The sequence below is a fragment of the Aulostomus chinensis genome, chromosome 13 (assembly GCF_037954235.1).
Source record: "Aulostomus chinensis isolate RoL2024-O1b breed Wild chromosome 13, RoL_Achi_v1.0, whole genome shotgun sequence".
NCBI lineage: Eukaryota > Metazoa > Chordata > Actinopteri > Syngnathiformes > Aulostomidae > Aulostomus > Aulostomus chinensis.
The window spans coordinates 18,385,455-18,399,190 of NC_141332.1; the positions used below are offsets into that span (position 1 = coordinate 18,385,455).

At 42.8% G+C, this 13,736-nt stretch overlaps 2 protein-coding genes across 6 annotated transcripts in view; one reads left to right on the forward strand and one right to left on the reverse strand.

The window, feature by feature from the left end:
• Positions 1–1,022: 1,022 nt before the first annotated feature.
• Positions 1,023–10,649, forward strand: tex11 (testis expressed 11). The gene is given in 29 exon segments (XM_086221832.1): positions 1,023–1,246; positions 2,114–2,226; positions 2,414–2,498; positions 2,617–2,775; positions 2,778–2,863; positions 2,946–3,059; positions 3,261–3,341; positions 3,439–3,524; positions 3,615–3,672; positions 3,760–3,855; positions 3,957–4,038; positions 4,314–4,392; positions 4,487–4,638; positions 4,736–4,821; positions 5,601–5,738; positions 5,854–5,956; positions 6,049–6,173; positions 6,537–6,622; positions 7,082–7,135; positions 7,214–7,254; positions 7,346–7,423; positions 7,513–7,583; positions 7,964–8,077; positions 8,258–8,330; positions 8,536–8,685; positions 8,792–8,900; positions 8,999–9,119; positions 9,725–9,892; positions 10,102–10,649. Coding segments are annotated over 29 exon segments (2,808 nt in total). The 5' UTR covers positions 1,023–1,218; the 3' UTR covers positions 10,174–10,649.
• dlg3 (discs, large homolog 3 (Drosophila)) overlaps positions 10,480–13,736 on the reverse strand; it is a 79,309-nt gene continuing 76,052 nt past the window's right edge. For all 5 annotated transcript variants that reach the window (XM_086221835.1, XM_086221838.1, XM_086221834.1 and 2 more), the window contains one exon: positions 10,480–13,640. In XM_086221835.1, the coding sequence (XP_086077961.1) occupies positions 13,534–13,640 (107 nt within the window). In that variant the 3' untranslated portion in view covers positions 10,480–13,533. The remainder of the gene's footprint in view (positions 13,641–13,736) is intronic.

Below are 13,736 nucleotides of genomic sequence, written 5' to 3' on the forward strand. Positions count from 1 at the left end.
GTCTACGCAGGGCTATTTAACAATACAGTCAAAGAGCGGGAGGGAAAAAAAAGGTACACGTACAACTTTGTCTGTTACTGAACCAATAAAAGCACATTTCATGTCTTCAACAAGTTTCTTACTGTGCGTTTACATTCCCAGTGAGCCAGGAGGGCAGCAGATAAGACATACGACAAACAATTGCTGGAAGTTGCTAGCTGAGATGGGTGGCTTTAAAGTATTTTATTTTAGTTTCTGATTTTGGACCTTGAACTGGTTTGTCACTCACAGCATGCTTTGGATCCTCTGACTAAACACCAAAGTCAGATCTAAGATACAAAATAGAGTCTCTGATCAAAGCCGTCTAGACTACTGAGAATATTGCAATCTGCAGTCTATGTTTGATGTCCTGAAACATGAGGCATAGTCCACCTGAAAAGATGGACACTCCCTCATTTACTCAAGTTTTATAATCAGTAAAAAGTTTTAAGATGTTCTGTTTAGGGATGCTTTTTTTTTTTTTAACACAACACAGCTCTCTCTCTCTTAAATTTCCAGTCATGCCCTAATTACTTTGTTTTATGACTCTAGAGAGGTTTAGTCACGCTGATCTAACTATCTGGTTATCACGGGCTGATGTCGGTTCAATAATAACGGAGTAGTGGTTTGCTTAGGTTTGGAGTGCTCCAATGAAATGTTAAGTGACCCTCATGTTGCTCTGCCAAAGATGTTGTAACTTATTAGAATTGAACACTAAATTCTTCTGTTTTTATATAGAAATTAAGTCTAATATCTAAACTGTAACACTTGAAAATACAAAAAATAAAACAGTTCTTTTCTAGTGTGTGAGCATATTTGGCCTTTGCCACCTGAAAGGACATCTGAATTAGCAGCAGCTACTCTCTTGTCTCTAGCATTAGCATAGCTTTTGTTTTGTTAGCTGTTGGTAGCTAACGCACGAGCGTTTCATGCTCTCTAACAATAAAATCAACTAAATATCGGATTGTCACATACCTGTTGCTTTTTTTTTTTTTTTTTTTTTTTTAAAAAAGCAGGATGTTGTAATGAACAGAATTCTTAAATGTTTTAACCAGTCCCATCAGCAGAGTTTGATTTTCTTGGCTTCGAAGTCGTCCTGGACGAAGCTAACGCTGTTTGTGACAGCTGTCAATCAAAGAAGACACTACGGCTGAAGTCGTCTGTTTCCGAGGAAATCTCTGCAGCGGGGTGCCCTGGAGCATGGAACACTTTATTCCACTTGTGAAAAGTATGTCTATTTCACTCGGAAAAACGTATGTTTGTTTAACCAAGGTGGTTTTGGCAACATATTACATTTGTGTGATGCTTAGTAGCTTCATTTCTGTCTAGCTAGTATGTATTTAGCGCTAACCAGCTAGGCTGGCAGGTTTATATAGGCTAACTTAAACTTTATCACTTTGTCTTTCTCAGATTCATCATTTTTCCTCCTTAGCACAGACAAGATTCAAATTAATTTAAACTATTGTGATACGCTAATGCAGCAGTAAGCATTTTCCATGTTTTATGCACATAGCAAACAATATAATTATCAAATTACCTTTAAGGCTTCAGGAATCAATCAGATTCTACTTAAATATTCCAAACTAGCATGGATACCTGTTAATTACATCAATTAGGAAAAGTGAAAAACCAGCTATTCTCTATTCTTGCTCTCATGTATACAAATTAGTTTTTCCTTTCTGTTTCAAAGCCTTTTGGAGTTACAGTTCTCTTATTAGTGTTAAAAATGTCCTCATTAAAAATATTGACATCTGAGGTTGGTATGTTTCAACTGGGGGTTGTATGAGCATTTGTGCCATGCACACACTATCTCCTATATTAGAGGACTTCCATGATTAATTTGCTTTATCAGGTTGCGATCATATTATTTTGTATTAAAAAACAAACAAACAATTGGATCAGTGTCTGTTGTGCATTCAAGCAGAGGTCACAGCTGCAATGGGCAAGAGTTCTTTGTCTCCCATAGTGAACCATGTTGATGTCAGTGATATTTTTTGATGTGCAGTTGTGTGTCTCACAGTAATGTTCGAGATGGCACAATACTTTGGAGGATATCATGTTTGCTGTTACCTGAATAGTGTTTACTCTCATGCAGGCATCACGGAGAGCCTGCTCCAGAAACAGCAGACAGATTACAGCGAACTGATAGAGCGGATCTTCTCCGAGGTCTCTGGCCTAGAGGACACCACCAAAATCAGAGATTTACAGGTAGACACAAGTGTGCCACTCACTTATCAGCCTACAGTCTTGTGAATGGATTTGGATGGATGTTCTCGCAAATACACTTGGTGTTCTGCACCGCTACCTCAGAGTCAAAGCAACTTTCCAATATACTGAAATATATCATCTAACTGACTAAATTATCAACTGGTATTTTAATTTTTATTCCTTACAGCTCGAGGAGTGTGCCATCCAGCTGTGGAACTGGGCAGTGACTAAGAATGTGGGCACCACCATAAGTCAAATTCAGAAAGCCAAAGGTAGCATAATAATACTGATGGTCTTGAAAATACTTGACTATATCGTTCAGTATACTAACACGCTGAAGGAATACAAGTGGGGATTGTCTCATGTCTCATCAACCTTCTGTCTGCGCAGTACGCCATGTCGCATGCAGGCTTCTGTACTGCTGTGAGCCTGAGAATCCAACAGAGGGCATCATCCGCATGCAGATCCTGGTGAGCTCTACGAGAGAGTCCTCTGTGTGTGCTGCTGAACATTTCAAGAGTTTTAAGGCCAATTTGTCAATCTCTATTCTTAACAGATGGCCAGCAGAACAGGAAGAACCTGGCTGGACTGCAGAAATCCCCAGATGGCAGATCATTTTCTGAAGCTTGCTGTCAAGGTTGAAGAGAATAATACCCAGTCAGATTTAGAGAGCTAGTAGAACTATGATCTGGTTGTTTCATACGTCTCCTAATTTCTAGAGCCTGGAGGACCTCTATAACCTGCTAACCTCCAGAAGCGAAGAGGCAGCTGACATCAGTAAAGTGGATGTGGAGAAGGATCTTTTTCGAATTCTCTCCTGCCGGGCAGAATCGGTGAGCATGTGATGCTCAACACCTTCCACGTGAATATTTGTTCTTGTGATATTTGGCAGCTGAGGAAGTGTTGTTCTGACAGACTTGCGGCTTGATGTGTGAGACGGCAAAAAAAAAAAAAAAAAGTGATCTGAGAAACAATGAGAGGGGAATATCAAAACATTTCATTAAGAAGTTAAAGTGTTGTCTTCTTCTTTGCAGGCCATAAGTCAAGGAAATAACCAGGAGGCGGTGGTGTGTATGCAGCGCTGTAAAGACATGCTGCTGCGACTCCCAAAAGAAGTGAAGAAAATTCTCTTCTCTCTCTTTAACAGCTCCTTCTTTTATTATTTTTACTTTGTTATTTAAAAGAATGCTATTCTGTTATACTTTCATGCAGACCCTGTACCTTTCCCTCATGTGCTACAACTTTGGAGTCGACACTTACAAGCTGAGAAAATTTGAGGACAGTTCATTCTGGCTGAGGTACATAGTTTAATTTCAGTGGTGTGGAGTGCAGAGAAACAATGTTGAGGGAAGATTTTTTTTTTTTGAATTTATGTCTGTATATTTCAGCCAAAGCTATGACATTGGGAAGATGAATGCAAAATACTCTCCTGAGTCTGGGGTCCAGGTCAGATGGTGCAGTATATCGAGTACAAAGCTGTGCATTCTAAGTGTACAATATTATACTGAGTGTCATTAATTTTCCTCCCGTCAGGCGAAGGTTCTGCGGCTCCTTGCCACTGTTTATTTTGAGTGGGACTGTCAGAGGTATCACGAGAAGGCTCTTAATGCTGTCAGCTTAGCTAACAAGGTGGGATCTGAAAAATCATTTTTCGCAGTGACATATATATTTATTTAGTAGCATGACAAAAATATATCTCAGATGCTCTGTAATACTGTGTGATTTGACAGGAATGTGTGAGCGCGTCTGGGCTGTACTTAAAGATCCGAATACTCTTGAAATGCGGCGCCTCGGATGATCACGTCAGAGCAGGTCAGTTATTATTACCAGACCTCGATTAATTATTTATACCAGATTTGATTAACATAAGCAGCCAGCGGTAGGGCTTCAGTGGCTGAGGGTTTAAAGAAGTCAACCTGGATCTCTGTGGATCTCTGAAGCAGTTACAGAAACCTAAACTTTGATTGGAACAAGTCACGTTGGCTTCCCAAGATGACTTATAGTCAAATACCCTGGCCATAAATTCTAATGTCTGTTGGTTGGTGACTAAAGCAGAACTAAAGTTACTCAAAAAAATGTGATTTCAGGACTGAATGAGATGATGGACTCTGAGGCTATTCTTGAAGTTTGTCTCAGCACAGTGAAACTTCTCATTTGTGAAGACAGGTAAAATCTGACGTGTCTTCTTTGTAGGAATGCTCAAGCTCACACAAGATATACAGGATTTAGCTGTCGGTGACATGTGTTTGGATTGTTCTAGGGAAGTGCTGGCGTTTGAGTATTTGAAACGAGTGGGTCAGCACTTTGAGTCGTCCCCTGACCTGGGAACTGCTCTTGTGTTGCACATTGAGCTCCTGTTACAGAGAGGCAAGGAGCTGTTGGGCAAACAGAAGATAGAAGATATAATCACCGGTATTGTATTGTTTAGCAATCAAATTCCATGCCTCATTTTAAAGAAAATATCCTCATAAAATGAAATGTTTTTTGTTTTTTTTGGATACACACTCAGGCCAGCACGCAGGGAAACAACTGACACCACAGGCCCTCACAACCCTGCACGTCATACTGTGGCATAAAGCATCTCAATACTTTGAGGTAGGGCTGTTTACTTTAAAATCCATTGGTTTTGAACACTTGGGGGTCAAAGGTAAGGGATGAGCTCGAGGCTGCCTGGCACACTTCCCTGTGTGCAGGTTCTCCTTGTTCTCTGCTTTAATATCCTGCATGTCAAAGGTCAGCAGGTCAGGTGTTAGGAAAGCTCCAAGCATTGTCTTGTTCCTTGACAAATCCTCAGTTCCAGAGTTAGTTCCTGATCACTGCACCGCAGACAACTCCTGCTCATAACAGGCCTAATAATTAAAAAAAGAAAAATAGACGTAATTTTTCAAATTTAACTAAATTGCTGTCTTGTGTTTTGTGAGGTAAAAATGCTCCGTATATTTAAAGGACCCCAATAGACGCTCATCCACAGGATGCCTGAAGTGAAGCATTCATTTCTTGTGTTGCACTGTGTTCGAGTTCTCATGGTTCTGAATGTTTAAGTGTGTGTGTTTAAGAGTAATGGATACACCTTTCAAAAATACATTTTATTGTCACTGAAACATGTAGTGTTCAGCTCCTATGCTAAATGCATGAATAATACTTAATTATTCATGTTTAATATCCATCTTTTATAAGGGAAGGTGGGATTTTTTTCCCCCATTTTAACAACTTTTTATGTGTTATCTTTTGACCTGCTACCCACTGTAACATTTCAGTTTTTTGAGCACTCCTGGCCTAAGTTCTTGGTGTAGGTTAAATGCAAAAAAGATGGATTTGCAGACAGGGATTCATCAAGCCAAATTTTTTTTTTCACGATTTATCTTCTTCCCCAGGCCAAAAACTACACGGAGGCTCTACAGTGGTATAACTACTCCTTGAGTTTCTTCAAGGCAGGACAGATGGACTCTGACTTGGCCAAACTGCAGAGGAACAGAGCTTCCTGTTTGCTGCATCTGAAGCAGCTGGAGAAGGTAAATCAACTTGAGCCTCCGCAGCAAGTCGGAGTGTTTGACTTCTCGTGCAGTTGCTCATCTCACCAGCTGAAGTGGTGAGCACTCCAGATACATTTTTATTTGTGTTCACCAGGCCAAGGAAGCAATTAAAGAAGCTGAGAGATGTGATCCTGACTGCATCTTCACACAGTTCAGTATTTACAAGATTGCGATGCAGGAGAACAATGTGGAGAAAGGTATTCAAAAACATCAAGGGGGTGGTTCATTAATACAGTCCACACACACTCTCACACTGGCGATGAGCCTATCAACCATTATGTGTTTCTAGCTGCAAAGGCAGTGAACGCAATGGGACTTCTGTCCAAGAGACTGACGACCAGCGAGGACAGGCTACTGGTGTCTGAGAACGCAGCCTCCAGCCTCCTCAGTCTGGCTGCTCAGATTGCTTTGGAGGTAAGATTGATCACAGGGCTCGTGAGCTTCTGTCCATCCATAGCCACAGACACCAGGCTCTGGTGGTGATGATGCATGACCTCAAATCCCTTATCAACGGGCGCAATTGCTCTGTTTATAACAATAGATCCTTTTCTTAGCAGCAGTGTTGACATGGAATAGCAGCAGGTGTGAACGGTCCTGCTGTATTTAGTGTGAGCCAGCGCGCACGCTACCAAAGCCCTGGCCTGCCTAAATGGAGCAGGGACCCCCTGGTTCTGTCCTGCTACTGCATGTCAGAATGGGCTGTGGGACTGTTCATGATGGTAAAGGATGGAAGTGGGGGTGTCAGTGCTGATGAGGACGTCTCTTCCCCGGTGATAGAATGGCCAGCAGGACACCGCCATGAAGGCACTGGAGACTTTGTGTGAGAACTCCAAGGACGAAGCCCTGGTTCTGACTTCGCTCAGGTCTGTGAGAATATAGAATAAAATAAACAACATTGCATGACTTCAAAACATCACACCGGCTTGGATATATATGGGCAGCGTTCATTTTAAAGCTACGGGGAGTCATGTCACATAATCATCCGATTATCTCAAACCTAATCAAGCTTGTTTTTCTAACACACCACCCCTCTTTATCTGTGCAATTCAGTTTGGGTGAGGAGGAAATATTTCATTCAGTGTTCATGTGTTGCCACTGTGATAACAAAACATGATGGTGGTTTCACACATGAAGTGACAACATTTAGCAGATATGGCTTATGTGCTAAGAGGCTGTGGCAAGTCTGTTAGCTCTCCATACACCTCTATGATCCACTGACCTATATTCCCTCGCTTCCCCACCGAAAGTGTGTCTCTGTATAATGCAGTTAGTAGGTGAAAGAAAGGAGGTCAACACCAGTTTCTCCATTCATCTTTTTATAGGTGCTTAGTTCGACTTGTGCTCTCCACAATAGAGAAATCAAGTGATGAGATGAGGTGAGGAGGCAGTAACTTCATGACACGCTCCTCTTTCATAACCTTTGACCTGTAATAAGCCTGCATCATTCTGTGCAGGAACGTAAACCTGGATGTCCTGCTGCCATATTTAAGAATGGGTATGTGCATCTGAGGATGAAGAGTTTACGGCAGAAGAGATTTAACTATAACGTCTGTAACACACAAATGTTTCCTTCACCACCTTCGCAGCTCTGCAGAAAATTTCACACCAGTCGTGCGTGACTGTTGAGCAGTGCACCGAGGAAGCAAACTGGTTCAGGAAGATTGGTACAACTTTCTCTGCTTTTCACTTAAAATTGGACTTAAAACGTGCAGCACCTTAATGTGCGTCGGGGTCGTGTGTGTGTTTCTTTCAGCTTGGAACTCAGCACTGCAGTGTGAGAGCAGCCCTGACAGGATGAGGGATTTCTTTGTGCTCTCTTACCAGGCACGTGCACATATTAGTCTGTGTATTCAGTATGTTGGCATACATCGATGTATGTTACACAGCGCTCCTATCATGATAGCTACCTTGACCAGGACACCTGGCATCAAACCTCATCTGTATGGTTATGTTTATTAGCTTCATTACTTCAGTACTTTGTGCTTTTGACACAGCATCATTCTTTGAAACAACCCGGTGCTATTAGCACTTTGCTATTGAATGTTAGGTTGCTATCTTTCGGAAACTTGATCGAAAATTGCTGTTGCGTGAGGAGAATTTTTAATTCCCCATAGCCAACACCCCTTTTGCGCCACTTTATGAGAGGCTATAGTACCACTCAAGTTTTAGTGTGTGTGTGTGTGTGTGTGTGTATGCATGTAAAGCTCTCCCAGCTGTGCCGTTCTGATCGCACGCTACTCATGGGCCAGAAGACGTGTCTGCTAATGGCTGCTGCTGCCTCGCTGGAGCTCAGCAGGAAATCTCCTCACTGTTCCCAGGTTTGCCACCCACTCCTCCTACATTTACCTCACTCTCCATCCAAATGGATAGAAATGTTGATGGAGAGCAAAAGAACAATGGTAGAATTTGGAATGAATCCTTCTACTTTTTAAGAATAAGTGAACACTAGATGGAGACGATGAGTCTAGAATGATTATGTGACTCCTTCTGATTTGCAGAGTCAAGATCTTATCCAGGCTCTGGAGCACATTCAGATGTGTTCGGAGATATGGAAAACTCTAAAAGCATCAGGTACCTTCCTGTTAATCTAGTAGTGTTAGCAGTCGTAGTAGCTACCTTAGCTATGTGAATAACTGCTGTTTATTCATTTGCACACTGAAAAAACCAAGCAAGCACAGATTGTGATCAACATCTTTAGAAGAAGCAACACTACAGGACTTGGTTATCTTTCTAGGTTTCTAGATGGAGTTTAAATATTTTGCAAACATATTGACAGGAAACTTTCCAACGGACCCGACAGACACTCTTCTGTTGCTGTACGAGTTTGAGGCTCGTGCTAAGCTGAATGACTCCAGGGTGGAGACGGTACTGGAGTCTGTGCTGGAGCTTGAACATGTTGAGAGCAAAGTGCTAGAAACCATAGCAGGTAAAATAAGAAAACAAAACAAGTTAGCGCTGCGTTGTTGATCTCACATGGGCTGACATCCCCAAAGTCACCCCCATATGAGGAGGATGCTTGTTTTCTCGTGCAGCTTTAGCCATGGAGCCTCCAGCCCACTTCCCTCTGCTGTGCAAGAAGGCCTTGAGGGTTGCTCTCTCCCTGCATAAGAAACAACCACAGAATGACCTGGCGCACTGCAGGCATGAAAACACGCCAGGCATTTCATCCGTCTCCACAAAGCGCTTATTAGGATGAACCGCTTTCTCATTCTGGAACTGTTTATCTGCCTCCGTCTTAGCAAGTGCGTTCACAGCCTGATCAAGCTGTCCCTCCCGAGCGGTGTGTCAGATGTGGAGGCCCATGTGCTGGAGGAGGTGTGGGACTACTATGAGGAGGCCCTGTCCATCATCGCAGTGGCAGTGAGTCAGCCCCAATCACATTCTGCCATCGCCACCTCCAACCAACTGCTCTCCACATACAAGTAACCCCCTCTCTTCCACTCCATGCCAGCCTGCTTTTCTAGAAGCCTCTCTTTATCAATGGGCTTTCAGCCGCACTTCAATTAGCAGATGCTTCCATTCACCATCCCCTTCCTGCCAATTTGAATGTCAATGTGCTGTACAAGTCATCACACTGCCGGTGAGCTACAGCTCTGAAAGAGGCATCAAATTATTGAGACATTTTCCTGCTTTGGAGGCATTGCCTATTTCCCCTCTCATTTCATGAGTGATTACTCGAAAGCTGAGGAATTCTGTGTCAATCAAGTGAAAGCCCAACATTAAAGGAGAGAGAAAAACAAATAAAACGTTCAAAATGATAGACCTTCCAGTTTGTTTGAGCCCTCCAAGCGTTAACACAGCAGCAGAACAGGATTGGATGAAAGTGAGCTTGTTAGTTGGAGCCGTTTCTTCCTAAAAAAAAAAAAAAAAAAAAAAAAAAAATCAGATTTCCTTCAATGTGTTTGGCTCCAATGAGTAACCCAGGTGGCCTCCATTAAAACGCCTTTTGAAATCTTTTTTTGTAGCCCAATGACTTCCCAGAGATGGAGATCCTGTGGTTACTGACTCGTGCGTGGAACACAGGGATACTGCTGTACAGCCTGGCTCAGTACCCGGAGGCTGAGAAGTGGTGCGGGCTCGCCATGAGTTTCATCCGCCACCTGGGATCACTGCAAGAGAGCTACAAGATGCAGGTAGAACACGGGGGCCACAGGCAGGTGGAGGGGAGGAAGAGAACAGATGGGTTTGGTTTTACTAATAGAGTGTGACAGCAGGGACGGTCCAGCAAGTTAGGTAAACGTGACACAGGCTTCCAGCCAAGGATGTACCCAGGTTGGACAAACAATATACAGTATAGCCAAAGCAAGGGGACATTTATAGCTCAACACTTGTCTACTCACAGATGTCCAGCCTCTACAGTGAAGTCCTGGACCGCCTGGACAAAGCCAAGAGGAGCCTTATGATGGAGGAATAACCGAGCTGGGCCAGTTTTCAGTCTAGTCCTGGTAACATGTTCTCAGTGTGAACCCACTTTGCCTCTGACACACTTCAGTTCAGTCAGGCGTGACTCATTCCATTGTTAAATGTTCATCATATTTCACACCTTAATAGCTTTGGCCTTTTGTGACTGTTGAGTACGCCAGTTCGGTTCTGATCAGGGACTCTGGTTGGATTCCGCATCCCCTGTCTTCTCCTACGAAATAAACTTTAAAAAGAATTAACTACAAATGTTTGAATTTCTAAGCCAATTAGCTCAAGTGGAATAACAAGCACATCAAAATCATAACTGAGTCACATATTTTATTTTCAAACAAATAAACTCTTGTCAAGTCCCAAAATAAAACCCAAACAAAAGTATCAGGACTGTGTTCCCTCATGACTAGGACAGGGAAGACCATGAGGCCGAGTGTCCTGATAGGCTGTACCACCTGCAGTGACAGGAAGGAAACTACTGTACAATCAAAGGGTTCATGTTTGCAAGCACTTACTGCACAGATGTGCTAGAACATAAACATCATCACCCAAAAGTACAAACAAGAACCCTGGCCCCCTCCCACCCAAAAAATAAAAAGTATATATGTCATCATTTCTCTCATCAGAACAGAGACCCTCAAGTATACACACACAGAGGCATTCAGGTTCCATCTTGTTATGTATCACAACCTCAATGGAAAGAGTAAAATGAAATCAAGTTCTTTGGGCTTTGACATGGCTGACCGAGGTATGAATACCGCACACATCATTAACAGTCAGCTGTGTTTCAACTGAACACCAGAGAGGATCGACTCTAAGCTTCTAAATGACGTACTGATCAACGCTCCTGGTTTCTGTGATATAGCGTAGGTTATCTGCCTGCATTTCTTTTCAATTATTTTACAATATATATTTTTAAATCTATACACCCAGACACGTTCCACAAGAAATCACATGTAGACAGGCCCTACTTGAGGGAATTGACTTCCCCAACTGACTAGTTAAGTGTTCCAATAGGCATTTGAAGAGAAATACCAACAATACAGCACATTTGTATGGAAATTATATCTCAAGAGTAGCTCAAACTTTACTTACCTGACATTTGTGGTCTATAAAACATATTTGTCCCAGTTTGATTCACACATGCATGAAGCACAGGTGAGGGGGGATCTGCTGGGGGCGTATTTACATTGTACAGCTACCACACCCTTTGAAACAGTCTGCAAGCAGTTTATAAATGGCTCTGTTCCCTTCGGTTTTTTTCCCTGAACTCTGGTTTTGACACACTTAATGACAGCTGGTTTAGCAGTGGTGCATGGCAGGTGGCCACACCTGTTCGAAAATGCCTGCCGGTACAGGTGCTCTGTGGGTGGGAGAGAGCAGGGGACCCAGAGGTCTGAGTTATCACTTCATGTTGGGTTTGTCTCTCTGAGAAGGAGAAAGAAAGGGATTAAAAAAAAAAAAAAAGATCTCCCTTTGCACACACAAAAAGTTGAGGAAGAAAGCGAGAACGTTCACAGGATCAGGGGGCCGTAGAACTCCTTCGTCAGACATGCACGCATCGACATACAGCTGCGAGATCTGCATGGGAGAGCGGAGCAGGTCATGTCAGTCCTGGTGACACCAAACCTCAAGGGTTAACCACACCGATGGCCTTCAACAAGCTCCCCACCTCACAAAAAGAGACAACAGAGAATACAACCTGGTCACATTGTTCAGCTGAGAACCTGTACCATGAGTACTTGCTCTTTCACATTTGACTGCTATCAAGTGTCATCGCCCGAACGTTGCCTCTCAGTCGCAGGGGAAATGGTATCTGTACGTTTAGATTCCTGAGCTGGCGGAGCTCACCCCAGACACACTACCAGCGCAACACAGTGGACCAGCATCTGCCGACAACAGATGAATAATTCATACATTTATAGATACACAAAGCATATCGCTTTAATTTAACTCCATTTTAGTGTTTTTTGTGGGGGGGGGGGGGGGGGTGGACAATCCAAAACAGGTTATATTGACTCTTTAATTGTTACGACATCCAATACAATTATTGTCTTGTTCTACCCGTTATAAGGCCACCATCGTGGCGGCAGATAGGACAGTACCATGTGACCATTCAATCAGAAGAAAATCCTCTTGGAAGGCAGAGAGTGTAATAGGGTGGTCTGCTGCTCAACATGCGTTTGGAGGCTTTGGGTGTTCAAACCGATCCAATGGCTGAATTCATCAGTACGGGGGGAGGAAAGGCGTCCACAAAGGTGAGACTTTGTTGTAACTATTGCACTCAAATTAGGCCTCCTGGCATTTGGAGGACACAAAAACGAAGTAAATATGAGAATGTTTTGTCTCTTCACCTTAATTGCGTGCAGCCTCACTCACAGACAACAGGTAGTCACAAAACAGAATTTGTATTTGATGTAAGGCAGTTTGGTGTTTTGCAGAGAGCCCAGTTACACTTCTCTACCCCCGTCCTTTACACAGAGCAGCTAAAAACCACAAGCAAAAAATCCCACAAAGAAATTTAAAAGAAAGGTGAACTCTAACAGCCCTCCAAATGGACAACTCTAGTGAAGTGTAAAACTGTAGTTTTTAATATGTAGTAAAATCTCGGTAGGATTTTATCATTTATCTTGTGATTTCATAATATAAATGTATAGATTCACAATGCATTTCTTCCTCTTGATCGGCCTCCAGGGATGTCTTTATCAGCTGCAGCACAGACAACTGGCAGACGACCAAACAGCAAGCTGCTTTGTGATAAATAGATCACCAGTTTGTAGACTCATCCACTAATTCCCGCAGTCATTATAAACAAGAGAGATGACTCCTTGAACAGTACCATCAGCAGGGCTCGATTTTATCCAGTCACTTTAGAAAAAAAAAATTATCCAGAATGGGTCTTCACTTCTCATTGTGTGTCTTTTTAAATGTGATTCGATGAACATTTACAAAGTGTTCCTCCAACTTGGTATGATTCGTCCCTGTTCCCCTGCAACTTCGTTCCAGTCCCAACTCCTCTCTCCGGGTTTCTGTGAAACATTCTGATCTTCAGTCAGTCCCAGCTCACAAAAGGATTTATTCCTTTTCCCTTTTGTTTTCAATTGACAAATGAATTCCTTCGGAATGGCATTTCCAGTCTTGAATGGATTTGTTGAGAAACTCATGCAGGGGTGTGCACAGTCACAGTAATGGTGATAAGACTTCTTTTTCATTTAGAGAGTAACATAATGATGACACTAAAACTTGATATGAAACATATCTGCAAAAAGGAGGTGAAGAGGGGGGGCTATTTAGGCATGGGTGGGGTCTCTGGGAGGCAGGAGGGGAGCTCTGCGCCGGTGCAGAGGGGCTGGCAGGGAGCTCAGAGCTTCTCTGAGGAGGGGATCCAGATGTAGGGGCCAGACTGCTCCTCGATGATTAGCTTGATTTTGTTGTAGATCTCCTCTAGTGAGTCACCCTGTACAATAGCTGAAGACACACACACACACACACACAGATGACTCAGTTGCAGCAAAATGCGAGCAGATTTTCAGCATTTTATCATCAATTTAACATCCAAAATAA